Below are 27,121 nucleotides of genomic sequence, written 5' to 3'. Positions count from 1 at the left end.
GGGGTCTTTGCATGTTTGAACAAAACCTCAGGGTGGATCACAGTATAAACAAAGCATTAATGCATCCTTAATCTCAGTCTGGAGAGGAATAGTTTGTTTGGGTATGTGAACTAGTGATGACATACTAGAAAGGTGGAAATTGAAATTAAATATTAATTCATATTGGATTATGAGTATGTAACTTTAAGCGTTCAATCTGGTAGTGTCTTAGAGTTTTTTAGTGATTTCCCACCAAGCTTCAGGTAATTGTACTGACATGTAAAGTAAAATCCCTTACCAAATCCCATTGAGTTTTTTCACCTCAGTATATTAGTAGGAAAAAAAAAATTGTAAATGCTCACTCATGTTGGTGCCCTTACAGAGATTTAAGTTACATGATACTGAGAGGTAAACAAAGATTTTGGATTCACGTTACATCTTTATGCTGTTTGAATTTAGCTTTATCTTGCTGCTTTGTTAGAATTGTGTCCACAACTGGATCATGCTAGAGGCAGTTCCACTTGTTTTACAAGCTTCCTAAATTGATTTTGGGAGGCTCACTCCCACCCATGTAATTGGAAAGGGCGAAATGTATGTCTTCCTTTAAGGAGCATAATGCAGTTTTCAGCAGAAACCCAAAGCGCACGCGCACACACACAAAAACCTTCAACTCAGCTGAATGGAAATTCGGTGTGAGAGTCAATGGCATTTTAGATTCACCTAACACAGCACTGTCATCTTAGACACTGAAATGATGATCCCTGAAATCCTTACTTAGAAAAAGCTTCCACTGAGTCTTGTATAGCTGACAAGTAATTGCATAGATTAACATGTATTCAGTGGTAGACCTGATTGCCTTAAGTTCATTTTACTTTAAGTTAGCATCTTTAAAACATTCTTTCAGCTATGAATACAACTTTTCTAAAAATTAATCTTGGAAATTAAACTAAAGGTGTTACCTCTGCAAACCCCGTGCCAGCTACAGTGCTAACATTACAATGGGTTAAAACATTACAGGTGAAACAAGCTTCACAAGAAATAGAAATACTTAAATTTAAAATATCTGTTTGTCACCAGAGGCACACGCAAAAGGGAAGAAAGAAATAGGAACATAAAAATTTAATCCTACCATGGTCCTGAAAGATTCTGTTTTGGGCATTTAACAGTTAAAGAAGCAATGGCATGCTAACTGAGCACATTAAAACAAAGAGTTGGCAGCTTCTGAAGGAAAAAGGCTTGTGCTTCACTGTTCCAACTTGTCAGTCAACTCATGCCAGCACTCTCCACGTCTGCCTCTTCTACACACCCTCATTACATGTGTCTGTCTGGACTGATCTGTTCATCTGTTCGGGGACTCTCCCGACAAGTCAAAAATTCTGCCTTCTCTCTGCTCTGGAATTGGATCAAATCACCTCAGCATTTTTTGTAGCCCTATCAGGAGGCTTTTGTTTATGGTCTCATTCGGTTTTCCTTCACTACTTGTCTGTTTTTGATTTCCAGAATGGAGGAAGCTGAATTGCTGAAGGAAAGATTCCAGGCCATAACAGTAAGTGCTTATAGTTATAACTTGCTATTAAAAAAAAAGCTTAGAAGTAGTATTGTATTAATGAGCTACTTTGTGTTTCCTGAAGAATGTTTTAATCTCAGGAAGGAAAATGAAAAAGACTTGTGTGTGCTGGAAATTGTTACATTTTGATTCTGTTTTATAAGCTATTGATTTAAGACAGCTAAGTTTCCTGTACTGATCTTACTGTGTTGTATTACACTTTCAAATTTAAATTTAAAGCAGTGAAATTGTGTGCAAATAGCTACTGGACAGTTTAAAATGCATTTTATCATCACAACTGAATGTTTGCTTGAAGGACAGCAGGTCAAAAGGCAGATAGAGAAATCCAGAACAAATCAATTTTCCCCTTTCAAAACCAAATGAAGAGGTGAAAGATTTTCCTTTTTGCATTGTAGAATTAAATAAAAATGCTGAATTGATGATACTCTACCTTAAATATCTATGTCTGAAAACTAAAAAGGACAAGCATAGATTAAGCAAATTCCTACCTGTCGGTTTACAGAGGGGAAGAAAAGGATTGAGTGAAATTAATGCTGAAGACCTAAGTAAACATTTTCAGTTTCTGTTCTAATTGGAAATCTGCCTTGAAAAGATATGTTTTAAAGGAAATACTGAGGGTTTGTTTTTTTTTTAAACAAACATAAGTTGATTCTACAAAAAAAATGGCCAAATCCAAGTTCTCCTCTGATTTAATCTCCACTCCAAGCTATTCAGTTGCAAAAGAATTAAATTGAAAGAATTTGGCTGTTTGGGATAAGTAGAAAACTGCAGAAGGATCACTGTCACAGGAATTCTTTAAAAAATTAATAAGGGGGACAAAGTTATTTTTCACACTTTTGGCATGATAGTGAGATTATTTGTGAAACAAATACTACTGTCTGAATTAATTGTGGACAGAGTTAAAAAAAAAAAACCACTTTATTGGAACTGAAAAATATGAGAACTCAAAAGGAAATCTACCGGAGGTGAAGAGTATTCGGGGTTGTTTTCCAAATATATTACACTTGATAAAAACCAACAGGCACATTTATCATATTTGCTTCAGACCTGATTCAAACTTACAGTAAGGTAATTTGAAATGTTTGGGGGGTGTTTGGTTGGAGGATTTGGTTTGTTTACTGTAATGGTGTTTGAACCTGACTCATAACCTGGACTTTGTCTCTTGTGTATGGGCTCAAAAGATAAGAAATGTTTTGAAGTTGCAGAGAAGAAATCCAGGCCTTGTAATATTTTATACTTCCTGGTATCTGACACAACAAATAGGGCAGCACACTCATCTGCTGAGGACTTCTATGCACATACAAGGATTAATATCCAGCATCTTCCAGCAACATCTGACTGCAGAGGAAGACTGGAGAAATTTTATTTATTTTTTTTAGGAAGCCCATGACGGTTTCCAGGGTCTTGCAGTGCAGGAAATCAGAAATCATGCTTGGATTCTATTCACAACTTCATTTATTACACTTGCTGGACAACATAACTATGTGCTCTCTAATATGATAGTTGTCTATCAATTCATAGCATTTAATTGAAAAAACTCCGTGTATTTGTTGTAATGTACTGCAGAAAAGAAGGAGCCTAAATAAAGTAAAGTTATTATCAGGTTTAAGAATCAGCATTGAGCTATTCAAGAAAACAATTCTACTGCAAATAACTCCAAGGCTTTGGGAAGATATGTCCCAAAAATCGTATCTTGGAATCTCAAGTGCTACCTAAAGATGTACATTGTAAAGGATCTTAAAGAGCACAGAAAGAGGCACTCAGGGATTCAAAGCAGTGAACAACACTTGCACTAAAGAGATTCCCATGTGTCTTAGATACCTCCAGGGACACGGACTCCACGTTGGGCAGCCTGTTCCACTGCTTGACCACTCTCTTAGTGAAATTAAAGTTAGGCTTTATTTGCATGGATTGACTTCATCCTAATGAACAACACACACTCTAGTTTTTAGCACCAAGTAATTTCTCTAAAGAGTTTTTGTTCTTTTAATTTGTAGGACAAAAGAAAACTGCAAGAAGAAATTACACAGAAACGTCGAAAAGTAGAAGAGGAAAAACTGAAGCACCAGCACTTAAAAGTAAGTAAAGTGTTGGAGTTATATAACTAAAGATAGCCTTAAGTTGTTCAACTTGCATAAGGGTTTTGGATTTTGGAATGCAAATCTTCATGCATTTAAGTCATGCTTTTACTGTCAAATTTTCACAGCTTTTTGGAGTCTTGTCAGGACTCCATTTGACTTTAATAAGCATCATTCCTTATAAAAAAAATCACACTCAGGAGCTAATGTTATTTGATCACTTTCATGGCATAAAATGAGATCATAACCAGGAATAACTCACAGCTGAAAATTAAGCCTCACATTTCAGACTGGGTGTGTACATTCCCTAATTCCACTACAGCAACCTCGCTTGCTACAGGACACAGCACAATAATGATGTGCAGTTGCACTTTTATCAGGCATAGGGGGAGAGAAAAGAAAAAAGAAAATCCAATACTGACCAATTTTTGTTTCTAGAAATATGCAAGATGTGGTATTTTACATGTCGTCTTATTTAGGAGTGAATAAAAAGTTTTCAAGAAAGACATGGAATGCAATACCTGAAGTGTGGTGTCTCATTGAGCAAGCGTGGGAGAAGCATAATTAAAGCAGACTCCTCTTCAATACAGACACCTGCTCCTAGGTTGCATCTACCCTCTCTTTAGTGTCAAGCCAAGTTATGATACACTGGTTCATTGGGACAGGCAAGCCACTGCAAGTCACCTATGCTTCAGGTTTTATCAGAAGGTAGTGACCACAAGGACAGGCTTAACCAATTGTGTAATACAATGGGCCTAGATGAGAAAAATGTTTTTCCAAATCCTGTAACAGCAAAAGTGCAACTATGTTCTTCCATATATATGGTGTACTACAATTTATGTTTCAAGTTTCTTTGCCTATTAATTCTAACTGACTCTTCTGCCTTTCTTTTGAGGAGGAACTGATCTGTTCTAGACACCTCACTGATTCTTACTAGTGTTGCAGACAGTACTAGAGCAGTTCACCAATATATTTAGTACATGCTTTCACTTAGCACTAATAGGTACCATAGAGTTAAAACATCGTCTAGAGGTTTACTTTAAAAATAAAAATACTCAAGGTGTTTTATGGAATTTGACAAAAACTAAAATGCTCCTAGAAAAATATTTGAGATACTAAGCTTAGCAAGGAAGAATCCTCTCCCCACACACATACATGCACAGACAGACAAATGCTTGTTTTACAAATAACTATAGGCCAATGTTTCCAGAAACTCTTTTTACATTAAATCATGTGCTAAATGCACCTACCATAACAGAGGCACACATTGCAATCCAAAGCCACATATGACATACCACTTTTCTAAATGTGGCAACAGAAGACCATCACAAGCAGGTTTTTTTTTTTGTTATTGAGCAACTTTTTCAGACAAAGAGTAGTAATATTTCACACACATACCTCCTCTGGAAGAAAACTGAGGATATAATTTGTTTGTCTGTCCTATAGAAAGTCACAAATCATATATAAAGGTTTTTAAAATCAGTCACACTGCACATGAAATGAATCCAGGAACTGTATGGGAATTGATTCACTTGGCACAGAGGGATCAAGCATATATTAAAGTATTTATATGTATAATGTACATATAAATATATTGTATTAGCTGCTCAGAGCACCCAAAATAGAGATTTTTTTCTTCCAAATGAGTGCTAAGACAGGCACCTAATAACAGACATTTACTATATGAACATCCTCTGCTGCATGTCCTCAGAGACTTGCTCTTTAATAAGGATTGATGCTTCAGACTAACTCAGGTATTTCAACGGAGTCAAACAACACAAGAAACCTGTGCATAAATCACTTCAAAACAAGTTTAGACCTCTAGAATATTTAGTCATTTCTGTAAACATTACTGAGGGCTCATTTCCCTAGTGACTAAGGCTGATTTCACTCATTTATAGTATCGCCAGTTGTGTACGGTGAAATTTAGAGCTCAGTGACCTAGTCAGCATAACTCACACCTTTCCCTTGTGAAGCTATTGCAGGTTCATGATTCTCACTGTTATATAGATGTTGCTGTTAGATGGATATCGCTATTCTATTCCTAGTTTTGTCCTTGATTCCTATTTACAACCCTTAGCAACAGGTTTATAAAAAGGTTTGGGATGGTTTGTTTTTAGTTTGGGTTGGGTTTTTGTTGTGAGTTCCTCTTTGTAAAGTGGAATCTAGCTTCCAACAACTTTGCTGCCCCCAGTCTAACTCCTTACTAGAAAGAGATAGATGAGGTGTAACGCGTCCTATTTATCCAGTAGAGCTACATTGGAGAAGGAATATTTATTCCATACATGTGCCTCTCTACCACACGGAGTAGAGGACATGAAAGCAACTACAGCACACCTGGGTGACCAGGGCTCTATGGAACTGCAAGGGCCTAACTGGCACCACGAGGGAGGGTATATGGGAAATTTCATTTTCAAGTACTTCTATGTACTGGCAACTAGTACTTCCTACTGTCTGGAATATTCCTCACTGAGGCAACAATGGAAGGGATCAGAGTTGCTTGAAAAGCATCGTCAGCAGTGGTGTGCATGTATTTTCCAAGAGCTTTTCCAGTCTAGTTTACTTTGTTTTTTGTTCTCTGATATGTCTGAATTCCATTAAATACTATCTTGTAGATGCTGGTCACACCTTTTTCCAGGTGTTAATATTGAACTACAGCTTGAATGAAAATTACAAAAGTTATTTATACTTCTCCCAACTTCATGTAAGGTGAACTGCCATACCACTGGGAGAGCAAGACCTGCAAACTCGAAACACCTGTGCCTTCCTGTGGGCAACTGTGCCTTTATGGGTTAGTGCAGCCTTGTTAAGGATTACAATGGACTTATACCAGCAGCAGGCAAAGGACAGTATTCACAGAATTTGCAGACTGTAGTCACATTGCTGTGACAACGAACTACAGAAGAAAAGGATCATTTTCCAGCATTCGGGCCATTTTTAGGGTCTTACATCTTCCTTTAACATAACAAGGGCAATATGAAATAAATGTCTTTCATATTAGAGCTGTAACAGGGCAAACATGCACAACCTAAATACTGTGCTAAAGATGCTTTACAACAGAAGGAAATGTTAGACAGCAGAAAGAACCTGACATCCCCAAGGCAGCTGCTCCTGCTCTGGCTTGTGCCAATGCCTCATTGGAGTAGCCTTCTGACTAACACCTAGAAATTGTCTGTTGCTCAAAGCCTGTTTCCACTGTGAAGTGTGTTACTCTTTCAGAAGCGGCTAAGGAAATTCATGAGGTTACATGACATTTAGTTGTGAGCAGCAAACTATTCTAGGAAAACACAGAAATAACACCATTGTCTATCCCTGTATTTAGGGAGTTTGTTTTCTTGGATCTGACCCTACACATACATGAAGCTTTTGTTGATTTCAATGGGGGTTATCAGTTAGTAAGGTCCACAGTGCCAGCCTTGCTGTAGTTCTCACAAGGAATTACAGATTTGAATCAGCAGTGCAAAACTTTCAGTTCCAACCAGGATTAAAATCTGACTTTTCTAGGAGTCCTACCTAGCACTAAAACCTGAATTCCTCAACTCAGAGGAAATTAATAACTGTGCTCCCTCTGACTTGGGAGAACAGTGTTTTGCAGTCAATAAAAGTTGTGCCAACACCAAACTCTATGCATCTACTAGATCAGATAAAACCATCCCATTAAAGTATCTGCATCCATTCCATCTGAGCCTTTTTAAAAGGCATCTGCCACGAAGTTGGAAGGGGCTGCTAAGTTCCCAAAGCCAGAGTCAAGGCTCAGAACTTCAGTCTTGAGCAGCCCTTGTTTCCTACAGATTTCCTAGGATCCAGTGTTGTGAGAGAGAACATTGTCGTACAGGGCTAGCGTGACTGTAAACGTTGCTCTTACCTTCTGCAGAAAGTACTACCAAAGAGTGCCACAGAACTCCCAGCAAGCTTGCTTTACCCACAGTTTCTATCACACTGTTTGTGTCGCACATGAAGCCAGTTGAAAATATGTATTTAACTACAGCCAGGTTCCCTATGCATCCTCCACCATCAGTCGGCCCTCAGTGATAACCTCACGTGAAGCATACAGTAAACAGAAAAGAGTGGGAAGCGACAGTTTTAATAACTCAATGCACAGGATGCGGGCAAGGACCCCAGCAGCCACTCCAAGCCGCACTGAGGCTAATGCAGCCTTCTCACCAGTGCTAGGCATGGCTCTGCCTCAAAGCAGCAGCAGTCAAAATCCAATTTAATTTTCATCCATATCCTACAATTAACACAATTATATATATAAAAAAACACACAATGTGGATATCAGACATTTCAAGAAATCTAAATTACAAATGGAAAAATTTTGGTTAATTAAAAGCTTCATATACATGCTTCCCCCCAGTTGAAAAAGTTTCACTAAAGAGCCCTAACTCTCTCTTCTTTCCCGAGGCAGCACTGGATTTATGTTCTTGAGTTAGACTGAAGGGAGGGAAAAGATGACATGAAAGTCTGCATGACTTTCAGCCTCTAGCCTACCAATATGAATTTATCTCCATGAATATCTCTCCCCTGAAATAACAGAGAACTCAGATGACTTTCAGATGCCACTGTTCACATAGTAGAGTGGCTGTAGGAATCAGTGCATACAGACAGATTTTGCAAAATTTGAAGACAACCTAGAGATCTACTTACCTATACACATGGCAGGACACTCATTTATAAACCACTACTATACAAACAAAGCCCTCCACCTAAACAGGTGTGGACCTAAATATGCAGTCCCTGGATATGACCCTACGGTAGCAGTCCTAAATATGTTGTAGGTCTGCTCAAAGACTAACCACATATCAGCATTCTGGCCTTCACCTTTCCAGTCCTACTCTTGCCCCACATCCCCTCACCAGAGCCCTCTCCAGACGAAATGCTGAATTACGCAAGTTCTTTTAAACTCAGGAGACAGTGTTGCATCATTAACTCCCCAGAGATCTCTTACCCCCAAACCACCTTATTTACAGAAACTTCTCATCTTTTTCCTCTCTTCCCCAGCATTTATGTAGTGCCATGACCCAATAAACTAGGGCTATTGAAATAAACCATAGCACTTCTGACTGAGGCCTTTTGCATGAATTTGTATTGTATGTACTTTGGCCCAACCGTTCTGCTTTACTGAGGATAAAAGCACCACTCAGAAATGCTGAATACCTTAGGATGTCAGGTAGAAACTGATGTCCTCTACCTTTACTTTGGGTAAACTAATAAAATGGGACACTGTTCTGACTGATTTTCTTTTTAAGTCAATCTCAAAACTTGCTTTTTAGTATTTCTCTTTCAGTGGCAGTTGCCCTGTTAGATTGCTTTGTGCTAGATACAACACAAAAGTATGGAGCACATCTATGACAGCAAGGCAAATACAGTAAATGACTGAATAGAGTAACTTCTGAAGTACACTTTTCTGTATTTTTCCTGTCAGAAAAAGGCCTTGCGAGAAAAATGGCTTTTGGATGGCCTTAGTTCTCTCACTCCAAAAGAGCAAGAAGAAATGCAAAAGCAGAATCGAGAGGACCAACAACGAACTCATGAGCTGGAACAAGACATCTTCAGGTAGGGTAGTAGCCCTTTCCCTCTGGGTTTAAGTGGTCCTTCCTTAAATGTCTCACCTTACTTTGTGAAAGATTACAATGTCAGTGAGGGCTAAACGCATGCAGTGTGATACAGATAAAGCAATCTTTGTTGTATTTTATGATCAGCTAGAATTAGAGCATAAAAAATGCTTCTATGTCACAAAGCTTCTATGTCACAAATTTTGTCAAACCGCACAATAAATATTTTGAAAAGTATTTGTTTCTAATTCCAGATACATGTCATGCTATAGTCAGACGTAATCCACAGTGTATGGTTTTGCTCTAAGGGAGTCATTGTTGAGTCAGATTTTTAAAATATCAGTAAATCATTTTAGAAATTCTTCAATTTCACTAGATCCCACACGGCCTTTAATACTTGATTTCTACCAGACCACAGCACTTCTAAACATCACAAGCTGTCTACCCCTATTAGTGTCACTTGCCTTACTTTCACTTATCTTCCATGCAGTTGTGTCCTCAATTTAATCACAGAAGCCTGTTACAGTGAAGGCCTTTTTGTATCTTTTTTTTTTATTATTAAAAATGTCCCTATAAATCTTATTCCCTAGTGTTGCCCTCCCACACAGGGATAGCTTTGACCTACACAGGCAGTCACACATACGGCTCCTTTATTTACTATGAATGTAATTCTAGGCACTCACTACGTTGTCTGCAGTTAGCTTTTCCCAAACACAGTACAGCTCTGTATAAAAACTGGATCCAGGCATCCTGAGCGGTACCTCCCATTAGCATCCACAGCAAAGCTGAAGTGTTTTGGTTGCTTTAGATTCAGGAAAGTAACAGCACACACCCACACACACCACTTTTTTTTTTTTTTAAGGCTTCTTCCTCTATTTAAGTTCAATAGCACATTCCTCCATACTCCCTTCTTCCTCCACTGTCCTCCTACACCCTCTTTTGGCAAAGTTGTCACTCAGATTATCTCCACTGGTTATCTCACACCCACTCCCCCCCTTACTCCATCTGACACAAATGATAGTTCTCCTCACTGACAGGCAACAGCCTGTGCTAGTTCTTCCTATAATTATGCTGATTTCTTGCCTGAAAGCACTTTTCTCAACAGAACAGCTTTTCAAGTAGCTCTCCAGAATTCTTTGTTGCAATGGTAGGAGGAAGACTGTGCTCTAAAAACATCCTGACAGGAGGTGTTTATGAAGATGTGAGAGGGGTCCCTGTGACAGTGTGATCACAGGAAACAGAGCTGTGTGGGGCAGGAGCACTGGGGAAGTTGCACAGAGCAGGCAACTCCCCACCAATCTAGTGGAAGTTCAACCCTTCTCCAGGCACTGGGAGGGTAGAATAGATTTTCAAAATCCTGTTGACTTCAAGTAAGAGCTGGAGGTTTAGCTGAAGTCTCCTTTGTGCCCCAACAAATTTGGTGAGGGGAGAATTATTTTTTTTTTTTTAAGCCTCAGAACCAAGTCTGGTAAGATATGTTGGTGAAAGGATGTTTTTATTCTCCTGACATAACCTACGCTGGTGCTAATTAATTTGATGACATCTGAGTAAAGAATAAGCAATACTATTATAGTGGAGGCCTGTAAGTGTCTATGCCACAAAAAAGAAAAACTGTTTAACTTCTGCTGTATAAACTGCCTTATAAACACTGAGGTATTCCATCAGGAAGGGTAATTTCCAGCATCTAAATCTAGTCTGTTACCTGATAACAAACCTTAAGGGTTCCCTGCACCTGAGTCATCGCAATTAAGCTGTCTCACAGCAATGCTGGCAACAGGTCCAAGTCTTCCCAGAAACAGGACAGGAGGGAAAGCAGGATTGAGACTTAATTAGTATTATAGGGTGGTTTTTAAAGAGATTTCAGCAAATAGGGCTGATAAGTCAGATATGCAATGCCATTTCAACATCTCTCAGGATCTGGGTTTCTACTTCCAGTTGTAGAGTATTTTGATGCTGTCCTTGTAATTAGTCTTGACTTTGTCTTCAGTTCAGCATCCTTAGTTTCTATTTACACTCTTTCTATTTTTAATTCTCTATTACACCCATATTAAGCTTCACTTCTCTGAATGCAGCCATACATACTTTTTAGCCTGATTAGAATTTAACGCTATTAGAAATAGTAAAACAGTAACCAAACTGGAGCTTCAAACAAAACTTTAACTCATAGAGGTAAATTAGCGTCAAAGAAATTTTAATTATTCTGCTTCAATTCCAGATTGCAGTTGTGTTGAGAAGGAGTAATAAGTTTATAAAATTTACCTGAATTAGAAGCTTCCAGGTCCTTTGAAATATAGTCATAGACATTAAAATGAAAATTTCTAAATGCATTTTTGCTTTAAGGAAGAAGTGAGAGAAATGAGAGTGCTAAACCATTCATTTATACCTGATTGCTTATTTAAACGACATCATGAATCCCAGAGCAAAATCTCAGACCACCTCTTTTATATATATATGTAAATATAATATATAAACATTTGTATAGTTTTATATATATAAAATTACAAGGCCCGTATGCAGATGCACTGTGAATGGGAAGGCAGCACATTTAGTACTGTATCACATGACCAAGAGCACACACATTACACCAAACAAGGCCAAAGTTCCTGAGCTCATAAGCTTAATGTAGGCTTGAACCTGCAACAGCCTAACTACAGAAATGTCTGTTACATTCCAACTGGAATTTTTACCAGAAACTTAACATTCAGCCTGCACCCCAAAAAAAGAGTTTAGTATTCCTTTCCCATGTAGGTCAGATTCAGGGATGCCAGTTTTTGTTGTTTTTCAAACTAGTTTCTATTTATATGCCTGCATTTCAGAGAAATGTATTAGGCATGAGTTCTCCTACATAACTCCAATTGAGTTAATTACAAGCACAAACAATGTCTGTGCATCTAGATGGCTGAGATTCTGACCATAAATCAGCAATTTAAATGTTGATGAAAATGAAATAACTTTGCTTGCAACCAAAAGTACCACAATGGAAAAGTTGCATTAAATGTTTGGTTTTAGACACAGGCCTTTCTCCTCCTATTAAAATTGTTATTCTCTTTACAACACCCCTGCATGTTTCATCTTTTATATATATATATATATATACATATATATATGTATATACACATACACACACACACACCACCGTTCCATGGCAATTGATTTTTTTTCCCCACTAAATATTTCTACAACTATTTGTTGTTAATACCAGACTCACCAACTAACTTTTCTTGCCCATGACCTTCTGGCAACCTCCCCTAGATTGCTTCCTCCTTAAAATGATTCCTACTACCTGATGTACATGTGAAATACTTCAGATTTATTTGGAGTGAAAGACATCAGACAAATGACAAGCATAAAATGAAAAGATTAAATATAAGTACAACAGAATGACACTGTCTTCACTCTTACAATAACTTTGCAGGTACAATGAAGTAGTACTTATGTAGCAAATACTGTTCCCTTCTATTGTGGATGTGTTTTGCAAGACAGCATATAGAAAAAAATAAGTGGTGATGTTCACCCACTATAAATCAAAAAAAGCATGAAAAAACAGTTTCATCACCAAGCAAGATACAATACGACAAGAAACCTGCATCCTGGAACTAAGAATAGGTACAGAAATGGTCCTAATTATATTCCTTACCCACCTAGCAGTAGAAAAAGTACTTCTATCACCATTGCTGAAGTTTTAAAGACAATTGGGAGGTTTTAAGGCCTTACTAGCAAAAGAAACATTTTCATTATTGATATATTTATTCTCTTAACTAGGCAATCCATACTTTAGAGACTTGGGCAGCTTTTATCCTCATTACACACAGAGGAGATAGGCAAGGCATTTGACTTTACAGATGGAGAACTGAGGCAGAAGAACATAGCTTGAGTCATATGGAAACTTCCCTCTGAACTAAAAATTTAAGCAGGTTTATTCTCAAACATCTCCTCCTGTAAGTTATACCTCCTACCACTGTTCAATAGTGGTCTGGCAAAGGCCTCCAGAGAGGCATCTATGCTGTCTTCCATGTCATGTCTTTTTTAGACATACTCAACCCGGTTTCAAACTAGACAGAGATACAGTAACCTAGTAATGCCAAGTCTAGCATGAACAAAGTCCACTAAAAAGCACAACATATGCACTCACCATACTTGCACAGCACTTTTGCTGTGCCATAGATGGTACCCAAGCTAGTAAAAGCTTGCCTGACTACATATACATAAAATGAAGTCACACCTTTGACCTATGTTGTCAGATTGCAATACTGATCATGTACATACTTGTCATGCAGTAACAATACGATATATTGAGAAGCTCAGTAGAAATTTTCTGCTGTGCATCCAATTATTAAAATTCACTGTTGCTTCAGGTAGATTCTGTCCACTCTGACAGTTATGTGGTTTTCATTATCAATTAAAAAACTGAATCACTTTAAAGATTTTTTTTCAATACCCCTAGAACCATGGATGTTTCTCTCAGCTGAGAGCACAATTGCTTGCAGCTGTATGCAAGTTATTTACAACAGTGGCATTTCCATTACCCTCCTAAACTTGCTTTAAAACACTCTTTATTTGGATGTCAAATAGAGCTAGCATTTATGTTAGAATTTGGGCATTTTTCAATAAAAGGGAAGGTTCCATTCCTTATAGTGACAGTAAAACAGTGAACAGTGGGTGGCCTGAGCCACCTTGCAGACAAGTGACTCAAAGCTCTGGTTACAGACAAAAACAGCATTTACACATTTTTTTCTATTCACACTGTTTATCTGTTAGAAGTTGCGGTGAGCCAAGTGAGCAAGTCCCTGGGTCAGGGAACAAGGTGAATTAAGATTCAGTCCCATTTTATCATTGGATTTTTAGCAAATAGCATTCATGTGTGACAGACTTAGTTGCTAAACAACGTACTTAAAAAAATGCACAAACATCACCATGTTACTAAGAACTACTCTAGTTTGTAATGTGATACATACATTAAGGCAGGCTAAGGCTAGATGGTTTCCAGTGCTGCTAAAGCATTGACTCACCTCAAAACATGCAAGGACTTGCTAAGCTGCCTTTTCCTCTCAGTCTGGTATCCTCCAGGGTGGTATCCTACTATCTGTTTTTCACCCATAAGCCTTTTTCTTCTGGGGTGGTAGTGGTGCCAATCGTAGATCAGCTGGTGGCCAGCAGCAGTCAGGTATACACTGAAGAATTTGTTAACTCAGCTACTGCTTTGGCAGACACACCACCAGTTTAGAATCTCATCTTCTAAAGATCCTTATTTAATCCATATCTCCATACTACTTTCTTTGCCCTCTAAAACAACAAACACTACTCAAGGAGGAAAGGACAAATATCAAGAGGACTGATTTAATGCAGTAACTGCATTATGCTTCCAGTACTCTGCAAGACACAGCAACACCATGAAAAAAAATATTAGCTTTAGTTTGTTTTAAAATAGTCACTGTTTCAGCTGCTAGACCCTTTCAAACCAGACTGTGATTAACTTCCTAAAAATGTCATTGATTCAGAGTATTTAGAAGCTGCTAAAGATGGAAGGAGATCCTGGTCTAAATTTTGAACTGTACAAAGTCAAAAGGACTTTGATTTTTTAAACAACGTGTCTTGTGTTTTTAGAAAGTTGCCTTTCAACAAGTTCTAGTGTGCACATACACAACATCCTCTGAAAAAATGAACCATAAGAGGTATTTACATCTATATACTAGTATGTGTTAAAAAAGAGACAAGTTCTAGATGCAATTTTCCATTTGCATGGGTATAATTTTTCTTTAGCCCCACTGATCACTGAATCAGTCCTCTTAATTACCACTTGAAGTGAGTGTTTGTATGGGCATGAGAGCATACATAAAATTAAATACGTTTCTTGATCTCCCAGATAACTTTTTTTTCTTTTTGCCTAGCCATCTCCCCCACCCCCACTTTGCTATTTTAATAACTTTCCAAGATTTTTCTTCTTCTTACACCTGTGTCTAGCAGCAGTTACAGTCCAGACTAAAACAAACTCATAGTAAAGGTTAATGATCCTTTAGTTCATTATGCTTCTATGAGTTTTTAATGATTAATTTTAACATTATAATATTGCAATCAAAGTCTCCTGTAAAACCACATTTCAATATATTAAATAGTATTCTGTAAGAAATGCAGAAATACAGAATGTGGTCATTACATTAGTTTCTTTCACAGCAGTGTAAGAGTTCCTATTTTTATTTGTTTTACTTTCATCCTGAATGCACTTTTCTTCACATCTCAGTTCTGAGATCTGCGATACCATATGTGTTGCAAAAAAGAGGATCTTCTTACCACCAGCTGAAAATCCACATAGTATTCTACTATTGTAGCTCTTCAACTTTGATTTTAAAAAGGGCAAGAGCCACAGCATTATTCAGAGTCCTCAAGCAATCACACAAGAGCAGTTAAATAATGCTTCTCTGCTAGCCTGCATTCAACTATTCTGGTCTGCTTACTGTTTTAAATGCAGTTGAAATTTCTATTATTAACATTGACGTTGGTATGGTGTCTTAGATCTTAGTCCATACTAAAGAATAAGTCAAATCAGAATGCAGTTTTTCCTAGCATATTGGAGTACGTCCATCATTATTTTATTTTTAGTTTTGGATCTGATCATCCAGTGATAATTCCCTTATGACTAGAGAGTCAGCAACTGTGATATCATTTGCAGTTGCCTTAAGTCTACAGTCATCAGCTTCTACAGGGATTCAAAAACAATGGAAGACATTTTAGTCAAATATGGAACATTTTAAGATTTACTTCTGTTTCTTCCTATAAGTTGAAGCAAACGGGTTTGCAAGAAGGAGAAAGAGATGAACCAGAAGGCTAAGGCTATATAGCACTCATCCACAGCAGGAGAGATCCAGTTCAGAGCTAAATTTGGACTTGATTATGAATCTCCTTCATGGAAAAGTGACTTTATGACTAGTAGGCTACACAGAAAGCTTCTATCGAAACCCCCCAAAATATGTGCTTATGCAGAATGGAAGTGTCTTGACTATAGAGGGAAAAATAGGTTGTGGGGCACCTCCCTAAAGTCACTACCTTAGTCACACCAGAGAAAAGAATTTGATTGAGATACTTTACCTTATAGACGTGCTTTAACAACCAGGCATAGATTTCTCCCTCTCACATATACAGAAGTTAAATATTTTGTCCTGGACCTTTCTGACTAGAAGTGTTTCATCGAGCATCTCAGTGCTGAGAAAATAAGAACTCCGGTTAAGAAATAGACACCTTAAACATTTTACTCAGCTTTAATATATAAGAAACCATATCATATAGCTCTAACATACAACAAAAAAGGGGAAGAAGAAAGGGAGCTGTGGCCCCTTTTAAATCAAGTACAAGTCTAGAGTACAAATCAATAGCCCAAAAAATCCTGACTGCTGAGCTTCAATCTTTTACAGAATGAGGGCTTTTAAAGAAAATAACCCACCAGCCATGTCTTCACCGGCAAGTGACTTGCGCTACTAAAATCTGATGGAGATGAGCCAAGTGCTGAATATCCTTCTGTTCTAGAGAATATCCAAAGTTATTGTGTTTGGTATCCTTAATTTATCTTTGTAAAACAAAGCTCTCACTGACTAGACTGAGGTGCAATCAAAGGCTTCTTCTATACTAAATGGACCCTTAAAAATTGTTTTAGTGCAGGAAATCTCATCTAAATGCAAGTTTAGAAAGTGATTATTAACACCTGATGTGACATGTATCATAATTATATGAACTACTCAGTTTCTCTTGCCAGTTCATTGGTAATACAGGTGAGGATATTACTTGAGCAAACACTTCAAACATTAGCCTTCCAAGCTGCTTGTCCTAGGTGCATTGAACTGGTGCATCTCACATGACTACTGTTATGCTGAAAACAAATCCTTTCCAGAGACTTGATTTCAGCATTTTCCCAGAGAATCAAGTAAAAAGACTGATGAACAACTAGGAAGCACACCTAAGGTGTCTGCAGACACCTTAGCTCACAATCCTGAAGTGAAACCCTTAAAACTGCCTGGTGTTTTAAAGTTAGTAGACTACACAAGAGCTGTTGTAGCTATCAGAAATGCTACAGTCACACACCCATCCTGACCCCAGCCCCCACACTTATCTTGCATATATAAATATCTTATAATCATAAATATCTTGCATTTATTCGCCTCAAGAACCAAGTTTCTACTGTCAGTCAGGCTTCGTTACATTTTTTACCAAAGGAAAGAAATTTGAAATCCCAGAACCCACATTCACACATGCAAAACCGTAGAGAACTGTCTTGGTGTCCGAGCCTACCTTCGGAAAGCCTCTTTACCACTCTAGGTGACTGCAAATTCTTCATTCTTGATCCCAAAACAAACTCATAAAAAAGCTTCAGAATTCAGTCTCTCTTATCCTCTGCTGTGCAGTTTGCATAGTATTCAAAATCCACATGATTATGTAGTTTTCGCTTCATAAAAATAGTCTGCAAAACATATCACTATTATTATAGCTAGGAATCATAATTTTTACATTAGAAAATCAGTTAAGTACTGTTTTACCTATTTTAGTTCTACAAAAAGTATTTGCAAATGCCATTATTTTATCAAATAAAGCCTTGATATATCAGCACAATACCTGCTCTCTCTCAGAAATATGAATGCAATTTTATATCCATGGATAAAGATGGTCCTATGGGAATTGCAGCTTCTACTAGATTGATTAGACCTTTTTTCTTTGTGTTATCCTCCTGAATTCAGCTTAGCTACATATATTAAAATATAGTGGGCGAGTTGACCTCATATAACTCCAACTCTTGGAGTTAGAAGAACATCCTTCTGACTTTTACAACCAGAGAATTCACAGCTTTTGTCCTAAATGTTCAAGTATACACAGAATGAAGAAACAAGCAAGTCATAACCCTGGTGTGTGTAACTAGACTAGTTTCCTACATCATAATTACCATGGAATGATCACATTTCTTGAGACAATGTAGAGAGAAAGTTTGCTTAAAGATGAGGTAATCCCATGGCGGCATATATTCCTTACCTGTTCTCTCATGAAAAATAAGTTAACATCAGTCATTGTTTTCACAGTAGGCCCAGCAGGAATCTGGCAGGTACGTTTTTTAAAAACTGAGAATACTATTTCAGTTTTTCCTGAGACATGTGAAATTACAAGCTGATTCTATATCAGAGTGAGATTTTCCAGGGTAAGTAGAATCAGCCCCACTAGTGTCTGTATTCAAAATGAATCGAATCTGCAGTGTTGTTCTCTACCCGATATTAAATCAAAAGGGAATTGTAATTGCAGACTGGAGAAGGAAATTGAGGCCCTTGAAAAAGAGGAAATGAAAGTCTCAGCTAAGGAAGAATCTATTTTAAAGAAACTTAAGTCAGTTGAGAAAACAACAGAAGACATAATAAAGGTAAGTGCCAAATTACTCCAGAGGTAGAATGCGTTACTTATTCATCATCATAATCAGGGAAAGAAGAGCTAGCTGGATCATGCAAGTGGTCAAGAACCTTTGTTCTGAAACAACGGTAGATCAAATACAAAGAGGGGCCAAGAAATTATATTGTTCAAGTGTCCATATGTTTCCATTTGCTTTTTGGAGCAGGGGTTGGAGGTCAGGAAACAATTACTGTCATAACTTATCTATATCACATCTCAAGAAAACAGCACTGCCACCAATCAACAACTTTGCACCTCAGCAAAAGATAGACACAATGGTACAGAGACCAACTTATGCTCCTTCAGGTGATGCATCCAACTAAACTGCATCATCCTTTCCCCTCAGTCCCCGAGAGAAGTTATAGTGAAAAGTGATTTATCATTAGTCATTCGCCTTTGTCTAAAGGTCATTTTGATATTTGAAAATTTGAAGCCTTCTCAAAAAAAAACGATGAAACTCAACCTCAGTTTTCCAGTTGTTCTTACATATGCACACATACATTTTAAAAATAAGCAGGGAGATAATTAACTGGAAAGCCAAAGTACGGCTTTGAAGTCATTGAAGTCAATCAGTCTGGGCTACAGCGTGAGGCTGTCTCACTGAGTAACACTTTCTGATGTCTTGTCTTTACCAGTATGATTCTAAGTGACACAGGGTAAGATGACCAGAAGCAAGTTCCTCTTTCCCACTTGCCATACTCCAAGCTGAGCAGATTCCACTTTTAGGTACCTCTCAGTATGAAGCCATGTACAGAAGTTAAACTATTATGTAAAGCAAAACACTGTCTAGTTAACATCTTAAAACTGACTAATCACATTTATTATTAATGGTTCTCTTTCCTAGTCAGTGAAGACTGAAAAAGCAGGAGCTGAAGAAGGTATGTTTAGTAAAAAATAATTCAAAAAAGGTTCTCGTAAAAGTCATTAAAAACATAAATAAGAGCATTGGTGATATTCTTTATTCAGAGGCAGCAGACTACATATATGCCAGCATACCTGACCTTCCCAAGTATTTCAGACCTTCTGCACTGAAGAGGGCAGGACATACTGTCACTGATGATGAAGAAAAGAGAAAAGGTACTGCTTACTAACAACTGCAAAGGGTGCAAGTATTTGCAAAGGCTTCCTAAAAACTGAATCTAACACTTTAAGGAAAGGATGAGCATTATAGATATGAGATGATGTTCTCAGTTAAGCTGCGTTATGTTATCAGTGATGTCAGTAAAACTGAGAGGTGGGACACAAGGCTTTTGAGAATAAGATCAAATGTTTTCAACACTGAAGCTTCCTTCCAGTACTTCATTCCTCTATCTGGCATAATTTAGTAGCTCCTCCCTTCATGCTACACATTTCACATTTTCTGCCAGCAGTTACATCCACCAGTTAGCTGGCAGTACCTCGTTATTTCCTACCAACACCACTTTCTAACCCCTCTGAGTGCCCAAAACTCTCAGTTTGTAGCATGTCAAGGTCTTTCAACTGCTATTGCCAAGCACACCACTGGAGGCTAAGGTTAAATGTGTCTTTCTCAGTCAGAATCACATAACAAAAACTGGCTCCTCATCAGCTTATTTTTCCTTGCAGAAGTAGATCCAACCAAAAATATTTTTCAGCTTCAAGTTTTGACAAGGTGGAAGGGGGGGATTCAGAATGAGAACCTAGTACATTGGTTATGTATGCGATAATTTATGTCTTTGATAATTCGTTCTGACAGTCTTTCTCCATCACTGTCAGAACTCTTCTAAAATATCTCTTCCTGCCACTGCATCATCAGTTTAAGCACTTGTTTCTTTCAACAGCATTGTTTGCCATGGAAATTAAAGTTGAAAAAGACATGAAGACAGGAGAAAACACAGTGTTGTCAACAATACCTCTTCCCTCGAATGAGTTTAAAGAGACAGGTATTAAAGTCTATGATGATGGTAGGAAGTCAGTCTATGCAGTGTCCTCAAATGGCAGCACAACACAAAATGGGATGGATGAACTTGCTCCTGTTGAGGTGGAGGACCTTCTAAGGCAGGCAACTGAAAAAAATTCCCAGTCTCCCACAGAGTATCATGAGCCTGTGTTTGCAAACAAGTTTTGCAGACCAGTTACTCCTCAGAAAGACAAATTAGTCCCCGGACTAAAACTGGAAGACACACATAGAAGAGAGATGAATGGACTCAGTCAGACAGAATTCTCTCCTAAGCAGGAACACTTCATGCAGCAACATAAAGAGAACGGGCTTGGTCTTCCAAAGCCAACACCAAAGTCTCCCTCTCCAGAGCTTTCACATTCAGAGAAGAAAGCACACACTAATCCTGAGAACAGAATGATACATAATGAAAAAAGAAAAGCTGCACATGAGGAATTAAAACCTTATCAGAATACAATAGAAAGACATAATGAGACAAGGTTTTTACGCTCCTACCATCATAATGAAACATCCCCTGCACCTCAAGATGAGGAAGATGTTCAGTACAGGATCGTCCAAGCTGTACCATGTTACGTGGATGACTCAGAACCAGTTACAATGATTTTCATGGGTTATCAGCGCATTGATGACGATGATGCAGAAGCAGATCAAAAGTTGTCAAGATATGATGGGGTTATCCGCGCAGAATTAGTTATTATTGATGACGACGATGATGATAACAGCAAATCTGAGAAACCATCATATCATCCCATAGGCCATTATAGTCAGGTTTATCAGCCACCAAGCAGAAAAACCACAGAAGTGCCACAGATGAACCCGGTGAGAAGCCTGGGCTCAAGCCTGAACAAGGCAACCCACAAGAACTCCATCTCCCTACAAGAACAAGAGGAACGCTTAAGCTCACCTATGCACCACATTCATCTTCAGAGTCAGGTATCTGGAGACGGTACTGAAGATCCCTCACTAACAGGTAACAGAAAAGGAAAATCATGCCGCTGCTGCTCACTCATGTAGCAAACCTGATACTACTCTCTGGTAGCAGCTATTTCACTTATTACTTTGATTGTTTCATGGACCAATATGCAATTACTAATCATTTCTTTGCTTCTTTGTTAACAAACACTAATCTGCATTTTGATACTGTTGAATTATTTCATCTTTAGCAATGCACTAGTTACCATATCAAAATTTTGTAAAAAATACCACCTATCGCAGAAAAGCCAGTTTCTGTGATTTTCAAAGACTAAAAGTTGTTCTCTTTAAAGTTACAATTAAGGGATTCATTTATACTACCTCAGTTAGAAGGATAATTTTCATTTCTACAAGGTAACTAACAGCATTGCTTCTTGATGCTGTCTCCATACTGGAATTTTTTGTGCCTATCTGCATTCTAACTACTTCCTAGATAATCCAAATTGCACTTTAAATCAGAAAGGCTGTTTAATAACCAGTTTTACTCATCATTTTTCTGGAACCAACACTTCCAGCCTTGCCTTGACAATGTCTATGCAAGTTTTAACATTTTTGTTGACCTGAGTTAAATATCTTTATAGTTTCTGAAAAACGATGTAAGTTTTCCTCTCTACATTTGGTTAGTCCATACTATTATTTCTTAGCACTTTTTATAATCTATTCATATTTAAGATGTCTGTTTCTTACTATAGCGTTGATAATAAAAGGCTGAAAGAACAATAGCAAGAAAGGTTGAAGGGATAATAGCATGGTTATGTTGTATTTTAGTGCATATAATTAAACTGCATTTAGGAGTATTTACAGATCACCATATTTCAGACAGTAGCCACATTCTGCACTAGAGAATGTTGTATTTGAATTAAAGGGATGCCAGGGGTGCTGATTCTACATTCTCTCCCTCCCCTCTCCCCTTTTTCCTTACTATATCCTGAGTAATCTTGCAGTTTGGAAGCAAAAGTGCAAGGCCCTGCCTACAGATGCACTGGAAGTCCAGAATTTCTTTACAATGAAAGTAAAGCCAGGAGAGAGGGTGGACATTAGATCACATAAAGAAATTTCAAGTATTTGTGCAGCTGTATGCATTGACTGGGAAGAGCTGTTAAGTAATTCTCTCAGTTGAGGATCATCAACCTCATGCAGTCACGCACAACACAGCCTGAAATACTCCAGCAGTGCTGCCCAGTGCTTCTGATCATTCACTGCCCTTGTCTACCACTCAGGAGAACCTTTGCTTCCCTCAAGCACCAATTCTGCTGTCTGTGCAATTCCTGTGTCCCCCAGGAGCAAAGGCTGCTGCCAACAACTCTATGCCAACAAATGAAAGCACCAGTGGCTGGCTACAGACAAGATACACCATTCCAGCAACTGTTCCAGCCCCTCGTATTTTGGGAATAGTCTCTTAATTCCCCTATAACATATGTCTGGACAATACAGAGAAGCGATACCCACCCTCCAGAAGCTAGTTGCTAGCAAAAATGATTCGTTCATCCTCCAGCCTGCTGTGTGGCTAGACCTGAATAGGCCCTGGGAAAGAGGAAAGCTGGTAGCACCATTCAGGTGGGCCACATACCTGACCTGTTAGCTGAGCACCTCCACCTGTAACAATCTTTTGCCTATTTTTGTCTCCTAAAAGAAGTTTATGATGCTTCATTTTTCCTGCCAATCTCTGAGCAATTTGGTTTCCCTCTTTTGAGGCTAGTGGAAAACAAATAATGACTTTTGGGGAAGTGGAAAACATAGCAAAGACATTTGAGAACCTGTTCTATTAATTTATATTTGTCTTACCCATTTACTTTCACATACAATACTAAGGAGAAAATAGCCATTTAGGAAAAATCCTTGTTCCATTTAATAGCAGCTTGCTAACTGCCCCAATAAAGTCAAAAATACACCTGCGTCTTCAGCTCTGCCTCCAAGTGAGCACTTTCAAGTGCCCAGTAGAATCAGAAATTAAGCCATATTCCTCTTTGCCCCTCCACCTATTTATTACCACTCCTTAGGACACATTTTCATCAGTGGGAAAAAAACAGGAAATGACTCATTTTTTCCCCAAGCAGCCCTGTAATCCCACAGCTAATTATAAGAAAGAAACAAAACCAGGAAAGCCTCTTACACCTAGAACAATGAATGACAAAGAGCAAGGAAATAAACTCTTTTCAAGCCTCAGCCTACCAGGTTAACCATAAACACCACCAGTGAAAAGAGGGGAGTCAAAATTATTTTGGTATCTCAACATTCATTACTAAAGCAACAAGCCATAAAAGAAAAACAATCCTCTCTGAAATTAAGACTTGAGAAGCAATGGCAGTATTTGAATATTAAATAGACATTGAGAGCTCTTTGAAAGAACAGAAAGAAAGCACAGGACAGACCAGGAAGGAAGTCCGTTATGTTACAGTCTTGCTTTGGGAGCAAAATGAAACTCCAGAACAAGTTACTGAAAAGTTAGGGATGATAAAAGACAACTTAGATGCAGAGGAAGTGTTCCATGTCCAAACCAATATGGAGAAATATGGGATTAAATTAGGAGACTTCAGCATAGCCCTAACTTGACAGAAGCACAGGACATTCCTCTTTCCATACTGGAGCAATTTTCATTTCCCTATGAGCTTGGTGGGAGATCAATATCTCATGGAACACGCCTTTAGAAATACAGATAGAGAGGGATGGCAGTGCTGTAATTAGCACCCTAGCATTCAGGATTATTGTTAATTTTCTTCTTTAAATTTCAATCATGCAAATATTTTGAAGATTCAATACTCACTAGGGAAAATGAAGTCCTTGGGGGCGTAACAAAGGCTAGACATAATGGAATGAATGAAGAAAGGAAAAACTGAAGCTCAGTAGGCAGAAAAACCTCCTGACAGCATGGAATAGACTCTCACGGGAAGTGAAAGTGCAACTTTGGGCAGGTAGCTGGTCTAGATGAGCTAACTTTTTCTTTACCACTGGAAGATATACAACCATGGAAAACAATACTTGCCCAATTTGTGCTGAAGAAAGTATTGTACAACAAAACTGTTTAATAGAGAAGGAAAACGCATACATGCCATCTGTTTCTGTAATGCAGAGTGAAAGACAAAAACACATCCCTGGACTATTGGTTATGACAGGCTAATTGCTCTCAAACCACAACCAGGATTTGAATCCACCAGAGTACCTTGGTCTGCAAACAGTACAGTCCTTGTAAGAACTAAGCTTAACATCAGTGGTCCCATAATAAGGTTATGCTCAGATGCTTCTGTGATTTGCAACAAACTTCAAAATATGACTTGAACTGGACATTTGTTTGACCTGCATATATCAAGTAAACAGCTGCTTTGGCCCCGTCTCCCAGTACAGAGGAACATGCATGTTGGAGGGAAGAAATGCTATTTTGGGTGACTCTTCAAACTAACAGGTCAGAGGGCTGGAGATTATTCCCACTGCATTCTCAGATCAAGAGCTTAGTGGGGGGAGGCTCTTACATATCAAACAAAAGCATTATATTGCTGTTCTAAAAATAACCTTAACATTTAATCATCTGCCCTGCATTGTCACTTTCAAATGAACCTACCTTATACCCAGTTAAAGACTATAGCCATACTGATGTTTATACAGATAAATTACTCCGTCAGATTTAATTCAGGAATATGACTAACTCCCACCCTGACTCACTGCACCAGGAAGAGGGAAGTTTGCTTTGAACATCAACAAAAGAAAAAGGCTTCCAAACAGTTACAGTGCCCACTGAGGAGTTTAGTTTAAAAAACGGGTTTAATTATTCATGCATCCTTTTAATCTGTCAGCTTCTAGTCAAGGACAATACCATCTGCCTGTAATGTGTTAGCGAAGGTAACAGAAACAAAACAGATAAGAGAGCTGTGCTAATTTTCAAATAGCAATAATGGGGTACGTTTCTTATTACTCACTTTATTGCCAAATTACTAGAACTAACACCTTCTACTGATTTCTTTCTGTAACACTAAAACAATGCTTATTCTGATGGATTAACCATTGGAGGTATGTGTATTCTTCATTATTCTAAATACAAAGATTTAACATCAGAAATAGGAAGACTTAAAATACAATGGCTTTTTGTTTGTTTTCTTTTTTTCAGCTCTAAGGATGAGAATGGCAAAGCTGGGGAAAAAGGTGATTTAACAGCTGTAAGATGGAAGTAAATTTCACTACTCAAAGCAGAATAAAGCTATGAAGATTTTCTTCAACATACCTTTTGGATCTTAATGCTTAATGTTTTGTTCTTCTATTTTATGCATCTGGGTTATTTTGCCCATTGCATAACCCAATGGACTCTAACAGACTTTTAGATTTGGCCAGCTGCCACACACAAATCAAATCTTGTATTTTGAAGGTAGTGGAAAGTTACCCAAGACCATAAATGCAGTGTATATCCAAGTGTGAAGATGTGGGGACAGGTATGCACGATCAGGAATACATTGTTGCCATATACACGGAGCAGATAAACATCCCTCTCCAGGAACTTCACAGCATATCCTTTCAGTTTTAAACACACCTACTTTGACTTTTGATTGAAAATGTTTCAGTCATTAAAAAAAAAAGTTATTTAAAAAACTAAGCATAAAGACAGAGTAGCAGGAAGAAGTGTAAATATAAAAGCTGGTTTCCAAGCTTCAAATCTTGGCCAAAATTTAAAGCATTCCTTTTTAAGTAACAGCAAAACAATCCAAAAACAGCATTTACATATTTAGCCACCTTCTAGAGCACCCCAGTCTACCCACCCTTCTACTTCACATATGACAGTATAGCCATCAAAAGACCTTGCTCACTTCCTGAGACCACGTTTGACTCCCACCCATAGCCTCACAGATCCTGCACATAATGCTGTAAACAGCTTGATCTCCCAAGCATGGCTTCACCTCCTAGCTCACTACAGAAAGCCCCACGTTTCCAGGAAGCTGACTACCAGACAAGCAGCACCTGTCAGGCATTAAGAAGTAGTGCTTAGTACACATTTCAGTTGGCCAGGGGAGCTAAAATTAGTTCAAGGCCCCTTTCAGAAATAGTGAGTTGCCAGTGACTTGTCCTGCAGCCACAACAGGTCTGCTGTAGGTGCAGCCACTGCAGGGCTTAGCTCTCCAGCAAGGTCCATGACTCCCACCAAGCAACATATTAATTCTTTCCACATGAGGGAGTAGCTAGGGAACTTAGAGCAGCCCTAAAAAAAGCACAACAGCATCTAGAAAAGTCATGGGCAAGTCAGATTTTTCCAGTACCACCTTCTTGGGGAAAAAGTGCCTCAAAGCACTACATCCTTATATTCAAATCACTATGATACTTTATTTCGTTGGGTCTCAGGCTGGTTTGAATGGCTAAGCAGATAAAAAGCTCAGGTTGTATTATTCTTATATAGCTGACTCAGAAATTATGTACCATCTAAAAGCAACTGTAACCTTCTGCTTGTCTTCCTTGTTTCAAAGCAGGCAACTAAAACAACTACCTCATACTGAGGGTGGATGGTAGTAATCAGCTGACATGTAGCCTCTAAAAACTTGGTGGCTCCTAGTCTCAAGTAGAACAGTAAGTAGGATAATCTCAGATTTTGGGATTTGAGAGATTGTTACCTGGAGATTGGAATAGTAGATAAAAATGAATAAACTATATTACATTTTCTCTA

At 38.2% G+C, this 27,121-nt stretch overlaps 1 protein-coding gene across 1 annotated transcript; it reads left to right on the top strand.

Moving 5' to 3' along the window:
• Positions 1-1,113: 1,113 nt before the first annotated feature.
• On the top strand, positions 1,114-27,121 carry PALMD (palmdelphin). Its single transcript, XM_080602475.1, has 8 exons — positions 1,114-1,525; positions 3,544-3,624; positions 9,050-9,180; positions 18,453-18,567; positions 19,438-19,471; positions 19,560-19,670; positions 20,393-21,481; positions 25,583-27,121. Exons 1-8 carry the CDS (start codon positions 1,481-1,483, stop codon positions 25,624-25,626), a joined length of 1,650 nt encoding a protein of 549 aa, XP_080458601.1. The 5' UTR covers positions 1,114-1,480; the 3' UTR covers positions 25,627-27,121.

Source organism: Anser brachyrhynchus, assembly GCF_964034855.1.
Source record: "Anser brachyrhynchus genome assembly, chromosome: 8".
Lineage (NCBI taxonomy): Eukaryota > Metazoa > Chordata > Aves > Anseriformes > Anatidae > Anser > Anser brachyrhynchus.
Note: the sequence above shows the minus strand (reverse complement) of the source record. Positions and strands in the feature narration are given on the sequence as shown.

Bases quoted from the DNA above. Each gene is read 5' to 3' on its own strand.
- PALMD (XM_080602475.1), top strand. From the start codon at position 1,481: ATGGAGGAAGCTGAATTGCTGAAGGAAAGATTCCAGGCCATAACA. The intron at 1,526-3,543 runs GTAAGTGCTTAT...TTTAATTTGTAG, and splicing joins AAAGATTCCAGGCCATAACA to GACAAAAGAAAACTGCAAGA. The intron at 21,482-25,582 runs GTAACAGAAAAG...TCTTTTTTTCAG, and splicing joins TGAAGATCCCTCACTAACAG to CTCTAAGGATGAGAATGGCA.